The following is a 16,633-nucleotide window of genomic DNA, read 5'->3' as shown; positions in this document are numbered from 1 at the left end:
GTGGGATCACTGTGTCAAATGGCAATTCTGTATTTAATTTCTTGAGGAAACTCCATACTGTTTTCCATAATAGTTGCATCAGTCTACCTTCCCACCAGCAGTGTACTGGGGTTCCCTTTTCTCCACATCCTCACCAGCATTTGTCATTTGTTGATGGTAGCCCTTCTGACAGGTGTGAGGTGATACCTCATTGTCACTTTAATTTGCATCTCTCAGATGATCAGTGACTTTAACGTCATTTGGCTTTTATATGAGCCTATGTCCTCTATTTTGACCTTTATTGCTTTTTAAAAGAATACTTGGAGCTCTATTTGCTGCTTTTGTATTATTTTCCAGTTTCTCTAGAACTTGGAATGGGAAGTGGGATGCTGTTCCTCAGCCCCCTGAATGGCCCTAACATTGTGAACATGATAATCATGACTCGGTAGAACACTAGTGATTATCTTCCAAAATGTCCAATCATACTATGGACAAGTGTGTGAGTTACATTTAAGTTTAACACGTAAGGTTCCACTTTCTGCTCTGTATGTCAGCATTATCACCCTGAGGGTGACAATCAGCACCGCTGTTTTTATGAATCCCCATACTACTGAGTAGATTATGTAACATGGCCCCTATTCTTTCTAAAGCTGCCACTTAAAGTTGGACTTAAAGTCAGCTAGATATTCCTCTCACAAAAAGGGTTTACTTGGGAAAAAGAGAATTGCAATTGGGAACATGCAGCCATGGCAAGTCATGTGCATCTTCACTAAAACAAGGAAGAGTAAACTTTTTTTGTAGAGGGGAAGAGGAGTTAGGACTGTTACCAAGAGTTCTTCCTGTAGTGTGTAAGAGCTCCCCCTACAGGCCCTCCAACTTCCAATCTTGATTGAGGTCTCAATGAATTCTTTTACACACACAGAAGTTTTGGCTTGAGTTCTTGCTGAACTGGGAAAGGAAGCGGGACTCAGAGATGCCATTACATGTGTGATTTGTTGTCTCCTTAAGCTTTAGGGAGAAAAATGAAATATTTCACTTGGATGGCAAAATTTAAGGAAAGAAGACAAAACAAACATGAGGGGAAGAGAGTCAAACTTTTCTCACAAGTGTTGAATTCAAAAGTAAAAGGAGGAGGAATCCTGGACAATTTGGTAAGATGCTCTCTTTTTTTCCTCGCTGTCTACTGAAGCTCTTGAGTAGGATGCTGCTGCTACTGCTACTGTTGGTATTTGGAAATGAACTTGTTGTGTATTTATAAAGGACCTACTAAATACGAGATATATGATCAATGTTTAGCATAGATCATCTTACTTCATCATGGTTACAACAGGTCCTGACAATGATAGCTGGATCTGAGGTAGGTGATATTATCCCCATTTTACACAGGATGAAGCTGGAGATCAGAGAGGTTAAATAACTTCTCAGGCCACACAGCTGAAAACACTTAGAAAATGATCTGAACTCACTGAGGCTCATTCAACCCATTATTCCTCAGGTACTCAGCATTGTTTTTAGTTGTAAGCAACCAAAACCAACTATGGTAGATTTCAGCAGACGAGGAATTTATTAAAGGGGCCCCGGACTGCTCACAGAATTGCCAAGAGCTGGAGAGCCAAGCGTGGAAGCTTACCAGCAGGAGCAACAGTCAGAATATGGCTGCTCTGCTGCCATTGCCGTTGCTGTGTTCTAGATACCTCAGCTTGTGATGCTAAGTCACAGGGGTTTGATTCTGGATGCTCCTAGCAAGCACAACCTCCTCCTCCGTCTTGCTGCAGCCACCGCAGTCCCCAGAGGATCTAGAGTCCCTGCTTCTTGGCATTACTACTTCTGGATTCAAAGCCTAGGCAGATGTCTCCGATGGAGGTGTGAGTGCATGGGCTGCTCTCGGGCTGCTAGAGTGATGAGGGACACACTCCCTCACTTACATCGTCTCTTCTGGGTGGTGGGCTTTGTTTCCCAGACTCACTATGAGGAAGTCCCCAAACATGGTAAAGACGGTCACAATGCTGGGCAGCCACAGGAACGACAAAGGATCATCCATCCAGCACTCACTTGGCAACAAAACCTGACTGAACTGATAGGAAGCACCTAGTTTTATAAGTAATTTTTAAATGTAATATATGATTATAACTACATTAGAATTTTAGTTATTCCACTTACTGTGAAGATCAATCTGTTTATCGGTTTATCAATGTTTGATAATGGCATGTTTTCCCAGGCCCTCCAGGGGAGGGAGAGGAAGAGGTGTTACCTAAATCGGGTCCATGTACTGCACTGTCTTTTAAAAAAATTTTATTTTATTTTATTGATTTTGTACAGAGAGGAAGGGAGAGAGAGAGAGAGTTAGAAACATCGATGAGAGAGAGAGTCATCGATCAGCTGCCTCTTGCACACCTCCTACTGAGGATATGCCCGCAACCAAGGTACATGCCCTTGACCGGAATCGAACCCAGGGCCCTTCAGTCCTTAAGCTGACGCTCTATCCATTGAGCCAAACCGGTTTCGGCTGCACTGTCTTTCTAAAAATCTTAAAGTTACGAACTTCGAAACATGTCTGTACTCAAGGGTAATGGATAAGGGACTCTGGATTGTGTCTGAACTGGAGTTTGACTGGTGAATAGAATTCAGATGTTTGGAGATATGGAGGGGATTTCAGGGAGAAAAAAAAAAAAAGCATTATCCCACACCAGCTTGGGTTTAGGCATGCCATTATCCAACCATTAAATATGCTTTAAAAGCAGAGAAGACCTGCATTACTGATAACTATTTTCCCTTAACTCATGATTCATATACAACTGGAGGGTTGGGCTTTCTGGGTTTGATTCCCCGCCCCCCCCCCCTTCCCCCACTCAGTATTAATCCCCTCCTTCTCCCACAAATCACCTGACTTCCCTGAAAACTCTGTAACACACCCTTTGGCTGAAAAAGAACATTAGGCAATCGGTGAAATTCCCCATTCCTCCTTTCCCCCCCTCTGTAGCCCTGGATAGAGGAATTGCAGGCCTGAGAGTCATATGTAGTTCTTGTTTCAAAAGCAGAGGGAGCTCTAAGATCAAGGCTGAGTTACCCTTTCCCTATGTCCTGGTCTCCCAGCCCCCTCTTGTTTAGGTCAGGGAATTTCAGACATGCACACTGGGGTAGAGAATCATATCAACAGAACCAGGACAGGGAGGCCGGCAGAGGTTCCTGCAGAGAGAGCATCCAGGCCCCGTACTTCTCTCCCTGGGAGCCAGCAGGGGGGCCCAGCATGCCCGCTGACAAGAGAGGGGACTGACCCACTTGCTCCCCTCAGCTTCTGAAGGTAAAAACCTTAAAAACGAAGAGCAGAGCTTTGATAGAGGCAAAAGAGAGGCAGAAAACTTTGCATACAAAGGTTTGGGGCAAAGATGGAGGGTTGGAAAGAGCAGAGTAAAAAGAAGGCAAAATATAGATACTGAAACCTATTTCTCTTAGGTACTTCATCCACCCTCACGTCACCCCACTGCTTAGTACTGTTTTCAGGATTTACATTTGGTCTACCCCACCCCTTTGGCAAAACTTTTCTGTGGAAAGATGATAGCTTGTCTTTTTTAGTGAAAGGGGAAACCTTGTCTCCTGGACAATTAATGTAGAAAATTGAGGGAATAACTTTCTACTTTTAAAAAATATATATATTTTATTGATTTTTAAAAAATATATTTCATTGATTTTTTACAGAGAGGAAGGGTGAAGGATAGAGAGCTAGAAACATCTATGAGATAGAAACATCGACTAGCTGCCTCCTGCACACCCCCTACTGGGGATGTGCCCGCAACCAATGTACATGCCCTTGACCGGAATCGAACCCAGAACCCTTCAGTCCGCAGGCCTACGCTCTATCCACTGAGCTGAACTGGTTTTGGCAAGGGAATAACTTTCTTTTCCTTTTATGTTTATTGTCATCCAGCTACCCCTTTTTCCTTCCCCACCCAACCCTGTCTTAGACCAGTTCTCCCAAGGTCACTGCCTACTCTAGTGAAAGAAGCTCTTGCTCCGTCAATGCTCTTTGGGAGTATCAATAGAAATGCATGCAATAATAAATACAGTAAAGACAAATATAGTAAAGGTTTGAAGTGGTAGGAGAATCACTGTCAAGAGAGAAGGAAGAGCATGCCTTAGATGAATGGGCACAATGGGGAAAGATTCCTGAAAACGTGAGTGGAAATGGTGATATTGTTCTGTGAGGGCAGGAGAGAGACTGATGAAGTTGGGGCTGGGATGGGGGTGGGGTGAGGTGAGGGTGAGGAGGAGATCAGAGGAGGAAGAAAACTGGGATCAAGTGCTCATTCTTTTGTGTGTTTTTAAAAAATATATATTTTTATTGATTTCAGAAAGGAAGGGAGAGAGAGAGAGATAGAAACATCAAGGATGAGAGAGAATCATTGAGCGGCTGCCTCCTGCATGCCCCACACTGGGGACTGAGACCACAACCTGGGCATGTGCCCTTGACCAGAATCAAACCTGGGACCCTTGGGTCCACAAGCCAACACTCTATCCACTGAGCCAAACCAGCTAGGGCAGTCCTCATTCTTTTGGAGAAAAACTGGGATAAGGTCCAGAGAGCAACAGGAGAAGGATAGGATTTCTTCGTTTTAGTTTAGAAAGTTAATGGAGGTAGAACCAGGGAGGGTGTGAGGAGATAGGGATCATTTGATGGTGATATAACTGTTTAACCTGTGTGTTATTCTTATGAAGGCAACACTGAACACAGGTGACTCTCCAAAGCAGTTGCCTGTGTTTGTTAGACAAATACAGCCAGACCTGCCTCCACCCCCTTTAGCTTCAAAGTCCAGAGGTGCTGACAGCCAGGTCCAAGATACGTGCTGCTCACCAGGGATGGACAAATTGTCAACAATGTGGTAAGTGACCATCAGTCTGCAGAGATGTGCATGGACTCCATTCTCTTCATCTTCTTAAGAAAACAGCTCAATTCTGAACCCTGGGTTTTGATTTGATCTATGCCTCTTTATTTAATTCCAACCCAAGATTCTCCTCCCCACACTGTGCTCCTTGTCTCTGTGACAAATGCTGGAGCTCTGCACTAGTCTGCTGTACTGGTGTCACCCATCTCTTCATATGCTTTTTTTTTTAGGTGCATTGTCCTGTTTTCCGTTTTGCCATGGGTTTATGCCGAGCCTACTATGTATGGGGAGATACTGTCCCCTAACTATCCTCAGGCATACCCCAATGAGGCAGAGAAAACTTGGAATATAGAAGTTCCTGAAGGGTACGGGATCCATCTCTACTTCACCCATCTGGACATAGAGCTGTCAGAGAACTGTGATTATGACTCGGTGCAGGTATATTATAATAAGCACATACGGGATAGGGCTGGGGGAATCAAATGAGATGGAGGAGGGAGTGCCACAGGCATAGGGTGATCTGGAGTTAAATAGTCATAAGGTGGTATGTGTTCTACTCTCCCTGTCCCTTTCCCTCTAACATCTGTATTAAAGTATTTCCCTTTTCCAGCTTATTTTTAACTCTTCTCTTAGATAATATCAGGAGGAGTTGAAGAAGGGAAAGTCTGCGGAAAGAAGACCAGCAAGAATCCCAACTCCCCAATCGTGGAAGAGTTCCAAGTCTCATCTAATCAAATCCAGGTGATCTTTAAGTCGGACTTCTCCAATGAAGAGCGTTTCACTGGGTTTGCTGCATACTATGTTGCCGTAGGTAAGGCTCAGCCTTCTCTATTGACTCATTGATCCAGTTAAGGGAAGCAGGATAGACATTGAGCAATCAGTGAATAAAGAGCATTTATAACTCTTTTTTAAAAAAAATATATATTTTATTGATTTTTTACAGAGAGGAAGGGAGAGAGATAGAGAGCTAGAAACGTCGATGAGAGAGAAACATCGACCAGCTGCCTCTTGCACACCCCCTACTGGGGATGTGCCCGCAACCAATGTACATGCCCTTGACTGGAATCAAACCTGAGACCTTTCAGTCCGCAGACCGACGCTCTACCGCTGAGCCAAACCAGTTTCGGCTAGCATTTATAACTCTTAAAAAGTGTTTTCTTGCCTTGGATTTCTTTATGAGTTGCCTTTATGAAATCCAAACACATGATCATATATTAGGAGTGATGATGATACTGTTAACAATAAATAATAAACATCAATGTATTGAGAGCCATTATGAAGCGGGCACTGTATAAGGAATTTTACCTATATTAATTTTATCTTCACCTCAACTTTTCCAGGTAGGTATTATAATCTCCATTTAAAGATAAGGAGAGTGAGGACGAAGAATGTTAAATAACTTGCCAAGACTCACACAAGGAATGTGTGCTATTCAAACCCATTCAATATATGGCCAACAAACCTTCAAATTCTGTGTGCTTCTACACACCCAAAATAAAGTTAGAACATCTCATAAAGCCAAACTATTAGATTAGACAGAAGTGCCAACATCATACAAAGTAATAAATGTATTCATTGTTTGTCCCTGCAGAAGACATATCATCATGTTTAGCTTGTGGAGTATTTTCTTTGGAGCCAAAATGCTCGTTTATGAGAAGGGTCAAGGGTCTCTGGCAGTGAGAGCTCCCTTATAGCTGTACAATGCTAAGGCACAACTTGGGAGTCACGTTTCAGGAGAGCAATATAGAATAATACCCTGCTGAAATGTGATTTACTGAAGGTCTTTAAACAGCAGTCCTTTTTTTAAAAAAAACTTTTCTTGCCCTTGATGTTTTGGGTTTAACCTCACTCTTCTTTCTAGGTCTTTTGCCCTTGACCTCAACCTTTCTCTACTTTTGTAGATATCAATGAGTGCACAGACTTTTCAGATGCCCCTTGTAGCCACTTCTGCAACAACTTCATTGGTGGTTACTTCTGCTCCTGCCCTCCAGAATACTTCCTCCATGACGATATGAAAAATTGTGGAGGTCAGTTTGGCGTTGAACGGGTGCATAGTCCCTGGGATTTGGATTGGCTTGAGGCTTTGGTTAAGGGCTTTAACTACCCTTCCAATTTTTATTTTATTTTATTAGTTTCAACCTTGATTTGGCCTCTATTCTTAGTTAGCTAAGAGGGGGTTGGAGGGCACAAGAGTGGAAGATGACCAGGTTACAGAATCAAGTTAATTAATTGGAGAAGAGAGTTAGATGCCTTTGAAGAGTCACTATCTGTGACTCTTCTTCACTATGAAAGGCTCTGTCACAAGCAATGTGATGGAAACCCAATAGGCACTGGGTATGTCCATTAATATGTATTGGGTATATACTTGCTGCCTATGAGCTCCAGACGGGGACTGTCAATTTATAAGAGGAATCATAGATAGGGCAGGAACTCTTTTGCTTAGCCTGTATTTGATTTTTCCTTTCTCTTTTTTCCCCTCTTAGTTAATTGCAGTGGGAATGTGTTCACTGAACTGATTGGGGAGATCACAAGTCCCAATTATCCTAATCCATACCCAGAGAATTCAAGGTGTGAATATCAGATCCTGTTGGAGCAGGGTTTCCAAGTGGTGGTGACTGTGCGGAGAGAAGATTTTGATGTGGAACCAGCTGATTCAGAGGGCAACTGCGTTGACAGTTTAGTTGTGCGTGATAGATGATTAATTTTCCTCCTAACTCTCACAGAGAAATTTCTTTTTGAAGATAAATTATTTTTCCTCCTTTGCATTCTCCCCCCACCCTTTGTTTTATTTTATACTATTTTTTATTTATCTCCCTTACATTTATTCTCTTCGTTTTACCTCTTTCTTTTTGTCCTTTCTCTCTTCTGATTTCATCATGTTGTGTCCTTTCAGTTTGTAGCAAGAGACCAGCAATTTGGTCCTTACTGTGGAAATGGATTCCCTGGGCCACTAAATATTGAGACCAATAGTAATGCTCTTGATATCATCTTTCAAACTGACCAAACAGGGCAGCAAAAGGGCTGGAAACTCCGTTATCGTGGAGATCGTGAGTAATCTAAAAGTTGTTCTTTGGTTGGCTATAAAAAGTCCCTGGACAAGGTAAAACCAAAACAGGTAGATTGTTGTAGAGAGGAGTATTCTAATTACTCTCTGTCACTTAGCAAGATCTAGACCTGTCAGTGGTTGCTAGAAATGCCTCAATATCTAGGAATACTTCAACTAGACCCGTGAATGGGGGACAGTTAGTTAGTAATGCCTTATTATTTTAGACTAGAGGCCCAGTGCATGAAATTCATCGGGGGGGGGGGGAAGGGCGGGGTGTGTGTGTGCATCCCTAAGCCCCGTTGGCACCCTCTCCAATCTGGGACCCCTCGAGGGATGTCTCTCTCACAATCCAGGACTATTGGTTCTCAACTGCTTGCCTGCCTGCCTTCCTGATTGCCCCTAACCACTTCCGCCTGCCAGCCTGATCACCCCCTAACCACTCCCTGCCAGCCTGTTTTCCCCTAACTGCCCTCCCCTGCAGGCCTGGGCCCCCCTCCCCAACTGCCCTTCCTTGCAGGCCTGGTTGCCCCCAACTTCCCTCCTCTGCTGGCTTGGTCACCCCTAACTGCCGGGGCCTACCTGGCAAGTTGAACTGGGCTGAGGTAGGGAGGTGGGAATTGAGAAAAGAAAGAGGGACAAGAAAGCAGGGTCGGGAGGACTACAAGTCATCGAGGAACTGTAGCAAGTTTATTAACTGCGCAATGCTTCTTATACACAAAACACTGAATAGGAGGTCTGTCAAGAGGAATGTATTCTTTGTTCCTTTTAATCTCTAAGGGACAGAGCAGAAGGACAAATTTTTGGTATAGCAAATCTCAGTAAATAGTTACAGACTTCTTGGCAAGCCATGAAAGGTTGCTCTCATTCTACTAATAATCGCCATCCAAACAAGTCAGGGAAAACTGTTTGGGTAGGGGCCAGCCCTGCTAGACCCCTCAGATGCAAGGACCTTGTCAGCTTACATCCTGTCACCAACACCTAACTTCCTTCCACTGTAGGCTTGATCACCCCCAACTGTCCTCCCTTGCAGGCCTGGTCCTTCCCAACTGTGCTCCCCTGCTGGCCATCTTATGGTGGCCATCTTGTGTCCACATGGGGGCAGCCATCTTGTGTGTTGGAGTGATGGTCAATCTGCATGTTACTCTTTTATTAGATAGAATAGAGGCCTGGTGCACAGGTGGAGGCTGGCTGGTTTGCCCTGAAGGGTGCCCTGGATCAAAGTGGAGGTTCCCTTGGGGTGTGGGGTGGCCTGGGTGAGGGGCCTGTGGTGGTTTGCAAGCCTGCTACATCCCCCTAGCAACCCAAGCAGAGGTCCTGGTATCTGGGATTTATTTATCTTTTATAATTGAAACTTTGAGTGGGGGCCTGGGCCTGCCAGGGTGTGCACTAAGCTTGGCTTTCTCCATTGCCAGGGAAACCCAAGCCTCCTGCTCACTCCGTGGCCATAGTCACCTTGGTTTGGTTAATTTGCATACCCACTCCTGATTGGCTGGTGGGGTGTGGTTTGGGGCATAGTGGGGTGATGGTTAATTTGCATGTTACTCTTTTATTAGATAGGATATCTCCATATTGGAATATTAGGAATCAGGATGACTGGATAATTTTACAGAGTATGAGAATGATGTAAATAGAACAGAAAATTCCTACCTATTTGGTGAATTATTTTTTCCTGTCCTTTCCAAGCAATCCCCTGTGCTAAAGAATTCACTGCCAATTCTGTTTGGGAGCCACAGAAGGAAAAATATGTATTCAAAGATGTGGTGATGATAACTTGTCTGGAGGGGTTCGAAGTTGTACAGGTAAAGTACTGTTAGAGGCCTTTCCCTAATCCTTAGGTGAGGATGAGCATATTGGAATTCCCTTATTACTGAATGTTCTTGTTTGAGCATAAACAGAACCTTCCTTGGAGTCATAGAGCTCTTGGCCAGCCGGGCATTCTCTCTGGGCCCTCAGTCCTCCTGGGGAAGGGGAGCTGATATGCTGGGGCAAACCCGTCTTTTAGCCCCGACTCCTGGGTGCTTTGGGTCATTCTGCTAAGATGTCCCCGAGGTTTTTGTGGTGAAGATTCCCCTTTGATTCAAGGCCAAAGATTGATTCAATTTTTCATTTTAATTCCCCATATCCCTCCTTATAAATTAATGGTGATGTCTATCTTTCTCTAGGAAAGTGATAGCTTGAGATATTTCTATTCTACTTGTCAAAGCAATGGAAAGTGGAGTAATTCCAAACTGAAGTGTGAACGTATGTATTACTTTAAAATGGGCCTTTTTTTTTTTTCCCCTCCCAAAAGAAATAGAAAGATCAGCACATCAAAATTCACATGTATGGTTTCCTTTCAGGCTTGTGAGAGTGGGTTGGGTTTTTGAAGGGAAAGCCATCATGAAGTCCCAACTCTGTGTGGTCCCAGGACAAACTGGCAGATTTCTTAAAAAAAAGAAAAAAGAAAAAAAAAAAAAAAAGAAGAGGTTTGGTAGAGTTAATAGCACCATATGGGTCCATTCATGGCTTCTGCAGGAGCTTCAACCAACCATTGAAAATCAGATTCTTCCTTGTACCTTTCAAGGGGCTAGTGGAAGTGAAAGGAGGGAGTGATCCCAGTTGGAGAGCATGGCCACAGAGAGGCTGGTGTGGAGAAAGATTCCAGGTGTACTGATGGATGTAGGAGTGGAGCAGAATGAAGGACATGGCTGGGAGGAGGGAACTGGCCTAATGACCAATGACTTCCTGGGAAGAGTGTCTATCCTGATCATCACTCTCCTGCCTTCCTCTTGTAGCTGTGAACTGTGGCTCTCCTGATCCCATTCAGAATGGTAAAGTTGAAGAACCAGAAGATACTACATTTGGTTCTGTTGCTCGCTACACTTGTGATGAGCCGTATTATTACATGCAGAATGAAGAAAGTGGTAGGTTTTTGTTTTGTTTTTACTAGAGAGGAGAGAGAAAGGGTGACATAATCTTTCTGTGCTGGAGAGAGTTTGCATAGAAATGAAGGAGATACTCTTGGCTTATTCTAAATACATAGTTTTCATATGGAACAGGGTAGGTTCCATCGGATTATTTATAGTGAATCATAGAGATCACCTAGCTCAGCTTCACAACTAGGCAGGAGTTCCCCCTACAATATCCATCTTTATGTGATTATCCAGTGTTTGTACAATTATGTAATGTAGAACCACAGGAGTAATACTTCCAGCTTCAAGTCACCACGCTATGATGACTAGCTTTCTTGATGGAGAGGCCATGGTAGTGCTAGAGGAAGGACTGGATGAGACATAGTTTGCTCCACTTCATTTTTTTAAATTAAATATATTTTATTGATTTTTACAGAGAGGAAGGGAGAGGGATAGAGAGCTAGAAACGTCGATGAGAGAGAAACATCGACCAGCTGCCCCTTGCACATCCAGGGGATGTGCCTGCAACCAATGTACATGCCCTTGACCGGAATCGAACCTGGGACTTTTCAGTCCGCAGGCCGACACTCTATCCACTGAGCCAAACCGGTTTAGGCTCCACTTCATAGTTTTATTTATTTATTTATTTATTTAAAATATATTTTATTGATTTTGTACAGAGAGGAAGGGAGAGAGATAGAGAGTTAGAAACATCGATGAGAGTCATTGATCAGCTGCCTCTTGGACACCCCCTACTGGGGATATGCCCGCAACCAAGGTACATGCCCTTGACAGGAATCGAACCCGGGACCCTTCAGTCCCCAAGACGACGCAGTCTATCCATTGAGCCAAACCGGTTTCAGCTCCACTTCATTGTTTTAAATTAAGTTAATTAATCCAAAAAACTTTCCCTCTTGAAGCGCTTTCCCAATCTCTGCCATAACCCTCTTCCTTCCACTTTGGAGAGGATTCTTTTCCCTCCCTAGGCAGGATAGAGGCCAGAGAAATTGTTTGGAAGTTGTTACCAAGATTTCCCCCCTAATTTATATGACTTAATCCCCTCCTCAAATCCCAGAGAAGCTGAGGCTTTGAATGAACGGGGGGAATAGAAGATAAGATATGGTGGTGAGGGTGTCCTTTGTCTCTTATGCTATTCCAGGGGAGTACCACTGTGCTGGAAACGGAAGCTGGGTGAATGATGTGCTGGGCACAGAGCTGCCACAATGTGTTCCAGGTAATCAGGGCTCAGGCTTGGGTAGGAAGCATAGCCACTGGTACAGGTGAGTGGGGTCAACCTCGGAAAGTAGCTGTAATCCTCTTGGGAAAGGACTTAACAATCTGGACCTACCAGAGTTCAGCTCAGTGAGGTAAAGACAATGAAAAAAATGAGGAGTTGCAGACAGATCAGAGTTGAGCAGGAGAAGGCTCTCAAGCAAAGCCAAGATAATAATGATTCTGGTAGTAACAACAGTGTTACTATGCCCTGGGCTAGTTAATTGAATTTATTATCTCATTTAAGTCCTCACAACAACCCTACGAAGTAGGTATCATTAGTCCCATTTTACAGATGAGTGAATTAAGTGCAACCTCACAAAGTTAGTAAGGGGCAAGGATAGACTTTGAACCCAGGTCTGTGGCCTAAGCCTGTTATGCTCAACCTAGAGTCCGTCAGGCTGACTAGTGAGGGATTTAGGTAAGCCAACTTTACCTGAAATAACATTAATTTTTAGTAATATTGGGTAATGGCAAGTGATCAAACCTAGAACCAATCAATGGGGGAATTAAATGAAAGAAGAGAACCCTCCCTTTGCCCTATTTCCATGGATCTCTAAGAGGGACTCAGCTGTAATTAGGACTTCATTAAAGAAGGTGATAAGTGTTTGACTTGGGCATCAGACGAAGGCAGAATGCTTGCCTCTTCTACTGTCTGTATGAGAAAGGAGTTTTCCAGCCTGGCTCCCAGATGGGCCCAACCCGCTGAGCCAGGGATGAGGTCTACAGAGCCATGAGTCAAGCTGTCCACAGCGTGAAGCAGTAGTAGTTCACACACTGGCTCAGTTTACCCAGTCTTTTCCCAAAGCCTGTTTGTAGAATTGGCAACATGGGCTATTTGGTCCTTAGGTATGTTCAGAACGAGTCAAGTACGGAGACGAACCAAACACAGGGTTGGCTACATTGTGCTAGAGAGCTCTGAAGCTCGGCAGGTTTTTAAATAGTTGGAGGACTTGTAGGAGCCTAGCAATCTATTTTCTGCTCCTTCCCAACCTTGTTCTTGTTCCTTCCTAGTCTGTGGAGTTCCCAGTGTGCCATTTGTAGGAACACAGAGGATATTTGGAGGATCTCCTGCAGATATCAGAAGTTTCCCCTGGCAAGTCTATTTTGCAAGCCCACGGGCTGGTGGGGCTCTTATTGATGAGTACTGGGTGCTGACAGCTGCCCATGTCGTGGAGAAAAACCGGAATCCAGAAATGTATGTTGGGACTACCTTAGTGAATCGTGACAATCGGAAAAATGCCCAGATGCTCATTCCTGAACGTGTGATTATTCATCCAGAGTGGACCTTCCTAGATGACCCGGACACACGGAGGGATTTTAACCATGACATTGCTCTGATACGGCTTAAAGACCCAGTGAAAATGGGACCCACTGTGTCCCTTATCTGCCTGCCAGGCAAATCCTCAGCATACGACCCCTCAATGGGAACCGTGGGACTGATTTCAGGCTGGGGCAGAACGAAAGATAAAAATCATGTTCTAAAGCTCCAAGGGGCAATGATACCCATTGCTCCTTTACAAAAGTGCAGGGAGGTGAAGGCAAATCCGAAAGTGGATCTAAAAAGCTATGTTTTCACTGACAACATGATCTGTGCTGGAGGAGAGAAAGGTGTTGATAGCTGTGAAGGGGACAGTGGGGGGGCCCTTGTTCTACCGGCCTCCAATAATACCAAATTCTATGTAGCTGGCTTGGTGTCCTGGGGCCCCCAATGTGGGACCTATGGGATCTATACACGAGTGAAGAACTACATTGACTGGATAACAAAGACTATGAAGGAAAATAGTACCCCCAGTCTGGACTGACCCACACATATTTTACCAGCCTCTCCAAGGGCTAGGAACAATCTGTTGCTTTCTGTTCTTCACACCTATGATTTAAATAGAACTTGGGTGTAGGTATATATAGCTGGAGGTAGTTGATGATCATGACATAGTGTTGATCATTCAGTGTGGTCTAAATCTGCGGATAACAACATGGGAAGAGCACTGCTATCTTGCACTATTCCCCAGGGAGTCCTCTTTCCTGATAATTACCTGGTGTTACAGCCCCGACTCTGAAATTTATTATTGGGCATACTCTTGATTTATTTGTTTCCTTTTCACCTGTTCAAAGTTCTACTTACTCTATCATTCTCAATGTCTACTATCTACTTGTAATAAAGCAGGTTTATAACCCAGTTCTGGCTGACTCATCTTATTCCACATCAAGACCTCAGCACCATAAAAGAAGAGTGTAATGAGAAGGCTGTTGTGTCATGGAAATTCAGAAATCTAGCAGCCAGTATGTATATACTAGAGGCCCAGTGCACAAATTCATACACGGGTGGGGTCCTGCCAGCCCAGCCCCAATCAGCAGATAGGGGCTGGGCCTGCCAGGAGGAGAAGACTGTGGGAGGTTGACCCTGCTCCTGAATTGGGTTGGGAGGACCAATCAGGAGCCAGTGCCTGGGGGAGGAGCCATGGGTGGTTGTCTGGATGGCCCTGCCCCTGATTGGGATGGGGGGCCAATCTGGGGTGGGGCTGGGTTGGGGGAGGGGCTGCAGGAAATTGGGGTGGAGGGACTATCAGGAGTGGGGCCGGCTGGGGGGAGGGGCTGTGGGCTGAGTGGGGTGGTAGGGCCCATTGGGGATGGGGCTGACTGGGGGGAGGGGCTCCAGGAGGTTGGCCTGTTGGCTCCACCCCCTGATCCAGTGGTTCACTGCCCACAGTGGGTGTCATAGCTACCAGTTGTTCTGGTTGTTATGGCATTCTGGTCGCTGGCTTTTTATCTAGGGGCCCAGTGCACAAATTCATGCACCTTGAAGGGAACTGTGGACCTTGAGGCTGTGGTAGGCAAAGGGGCCAGTCTCAGTCCATTCTCCATGACCCCACCCAGCCTTTCCTTCTGTGGCCCTCAGGCCCCTGTCTGCTGGCAGCCCCACTCCTACCACTGCTGCTCTCATATGCTGATGGTGTGGAGTGGTTGGGGCCTGTGCTCTCAGTGGGTGTGAGTAGTGGCTGCTACCCCGAGCACCCCTCAGGAGCAGGGGGAGATGGAGAAGCCTCAGGGGTGATCAGGGCCAGCAGCTGCTGCTCACAGGCACTGATGATGCCGAGTGATCGGCACTGGTGCCAGGCACCACCAGTGGGTGAGAGCAGCAGCTCTGGCACTGGCAGCAGGTGTGAGGGCCAGGCAGAACATTGGCACATGGGAGCAAAGAATTTTCAGAACAACCGGTCGCTATGACATGCACTGACCACTAGGGGGTGTGTGCAAACCATGTCAGGCATCTGCTGAGTTGGGATGGTGGAGCAGGTGAGTGGGGGTGCCATATCAAGGCAGGGCACCAGTCGCTGTCATTGGGGTGAGCCTCTGGTGGTTACTGAAAATCCTTGCTCCCATGCACCACGGTCCCGCCCAGCACTCACCTGCTGCAGGCGCTGGTCCCTCTTGCATCCACTGCCAGCACTGGAGCTGCCACTCACACCTGCTGCTGGTGCCTGGCACTGGTCCTGATCGCTCAGCGCCATCAGCAGGTGTGAGTGGCAGCTGCTGGCCCTGATCACCCATGAGGGCTTCTCCACCTCCTCCTGCTCATGAGGGGTGATCAGGGAAGCAGCTGCCACCCGCATCTGCTGATGGCACTGGCCCTGCTCATACATGCTGCAAGTGCTGGCCCCAATTGCTCTGTACTATCAGTGGGTGTGAACAGGGCTGGCTCTGTCAGTGGGTGGGAGTGGCAGTGGCAGGAACGGGGCTGTCAGCAGACAGGGGGCTACAGTAGGAGGGGCCAGCATGTGGCAAATAGGATGGGTTGAGACCTGCCCCTGAGCCTACTGCAGCCTTGTGCCCCACAGTTCCAAGACATACAAATTCATGCACTGGGCCCCTAGTGTGTGTGTGTGTGTGTGTGTGTGTGTGTGTACACTGAGTGAACAGATTATAATGATCTCTGAACACATAATAATCTGGCTACTCAGTGTATATTCTATATAATAAAAGGTTAATATGCAAATTGTCCCCTAGACCAAGAGTTTAACCAGCAGGCAAGCCAGCCAACTGTCCATGTCCCCTCCCCTTGGCCAGGCTAGCAGGACCCCACCCATGCATGAATTCATGCACCAGACTATACACACACACACACACACACACACACACACACACACACAGTGAGCCCCTCACCCTGCCCTGCAGGCTCTGATCACAGCACAGTGAACGGGGAACCATGGTGAACGGGGCTGGGGGTGGTGCGGTGGCGGGGTGTGATTGGAGACTGTTGAGTGGTGGGTGGTGGGTGGCGGGCAGTGAGTGGCGGTGAATGTATAGCGCTGAGCAGCGGTGAGCATTGCAGGGTGGCGGTGGCGAGCTTCACGGAGCATGGTGGGGCGGTGGCGGCAAGTGTTGTGGGGCGGCAGTGAGAGTAGCAGGGCAGTGAGCGTTGTGGGGTGTCGCAGGGCATTGCAGAGCATCGGACATGGCCCTGATCGCAGGCTAGGCCTAGGGACCCTACTCGTACATGATTTAGTGTGCTGGGCCTCTAGTGTGTGTGTGTGTGTGTGTGTGTGTGTGTGTGTGTATTTCTA

At 46.0% G+C, this 16,633-nt stretch overlaps 1 protein-coding gene across 4 annotated transcripts; it reads left to right on the top strand.

Moving 5' to 3' along the window:
* The first annotated feature begins 893 nt into the window (after positions 1–893).
* On the top strand, positions 894–14,247 carry C1S (complement C1s). Of its 4 annotated transcripts, none has more exons than XM_084877974.1 (12): positions 894–1,130; positions 4,693–4,856; positions 5,090–5,297; positions 5,493–5,670; positions 6,761–6,886; positions 7,343–7,542; positions 7,753–7,906; positions 9,589–9,704; positions 10,068–10,146; positions 10,680–10,808; positions 11,956–12,030; positions 13,083–14,247. In XM_084877974.1, exons 1-12 carry the CDS (start codon positions 1,002–1,004, stop codon positions 13,871–13,873), a joined length of 2,349 nt encoding a protein of 782 aa, XP_084734100.1. In that variant the 5' UTR covers positions 894–1,001; the 3' UTR covers positions 13,874–14,247. The 4 variants fall into 4 exon arrangements, with proteins under 4 accessions (XP_084734100.1, XP_084734102.1, XP_084734101.1 ...); XM_084877976.1 differs by lacking the exon at positions 894–1,130 and adding an exon at positions 2,969–3,280; XM_084877975.1 differs by lacking the exon at positions 894–1,130 and adding an exon at positions 3,091–3,280 and having other exon boundaries at positions 4,778–4,856.
* The last annotated feature ends 2,386 nt before the right edge of the window (positions 14,248–16,633 follow it).

Source organism: Pipistrellus hanaki (assembly GCF_964339955.1).
Source record: "Pipistrellus hanaki genome assembly, chromosome: 3".
Taxonomy (NCBI): Eukaryota; Metazoa; Chordata; class Mammalia; order Chiroptera; family Vespertilionidae; genus Pipistrellus; species Pipistrellus hanaki.
Note: the sequence above shows the minus strand (reverse complement) of the source record. Positions and strands in the feature narration are given on the sequence as shown.

Coding starts and splice junctions, on each gene's coding strand:
- C1S (XM_084877974.1), top strand. CDS start 1,002: ATGAAATATTTCACTTGGATGGCAAAATTTAAGGAAAGAAGACAAAAC. Junction 7,543..7,752: donor ACTGCGTTGACAGTTTAGTT/GTGCGTGATAGA, acceptor GTGTCCTTTCAG/TTTGTAGCAAGAGACCAGCA. Junction 10,809..11,955: donor CATGCAGAATGAAGAAAGTG/GTAGGTTTTTGT, acceptor ATGCTATTCCAG/GGGAGTACCACTGTGCTGGA.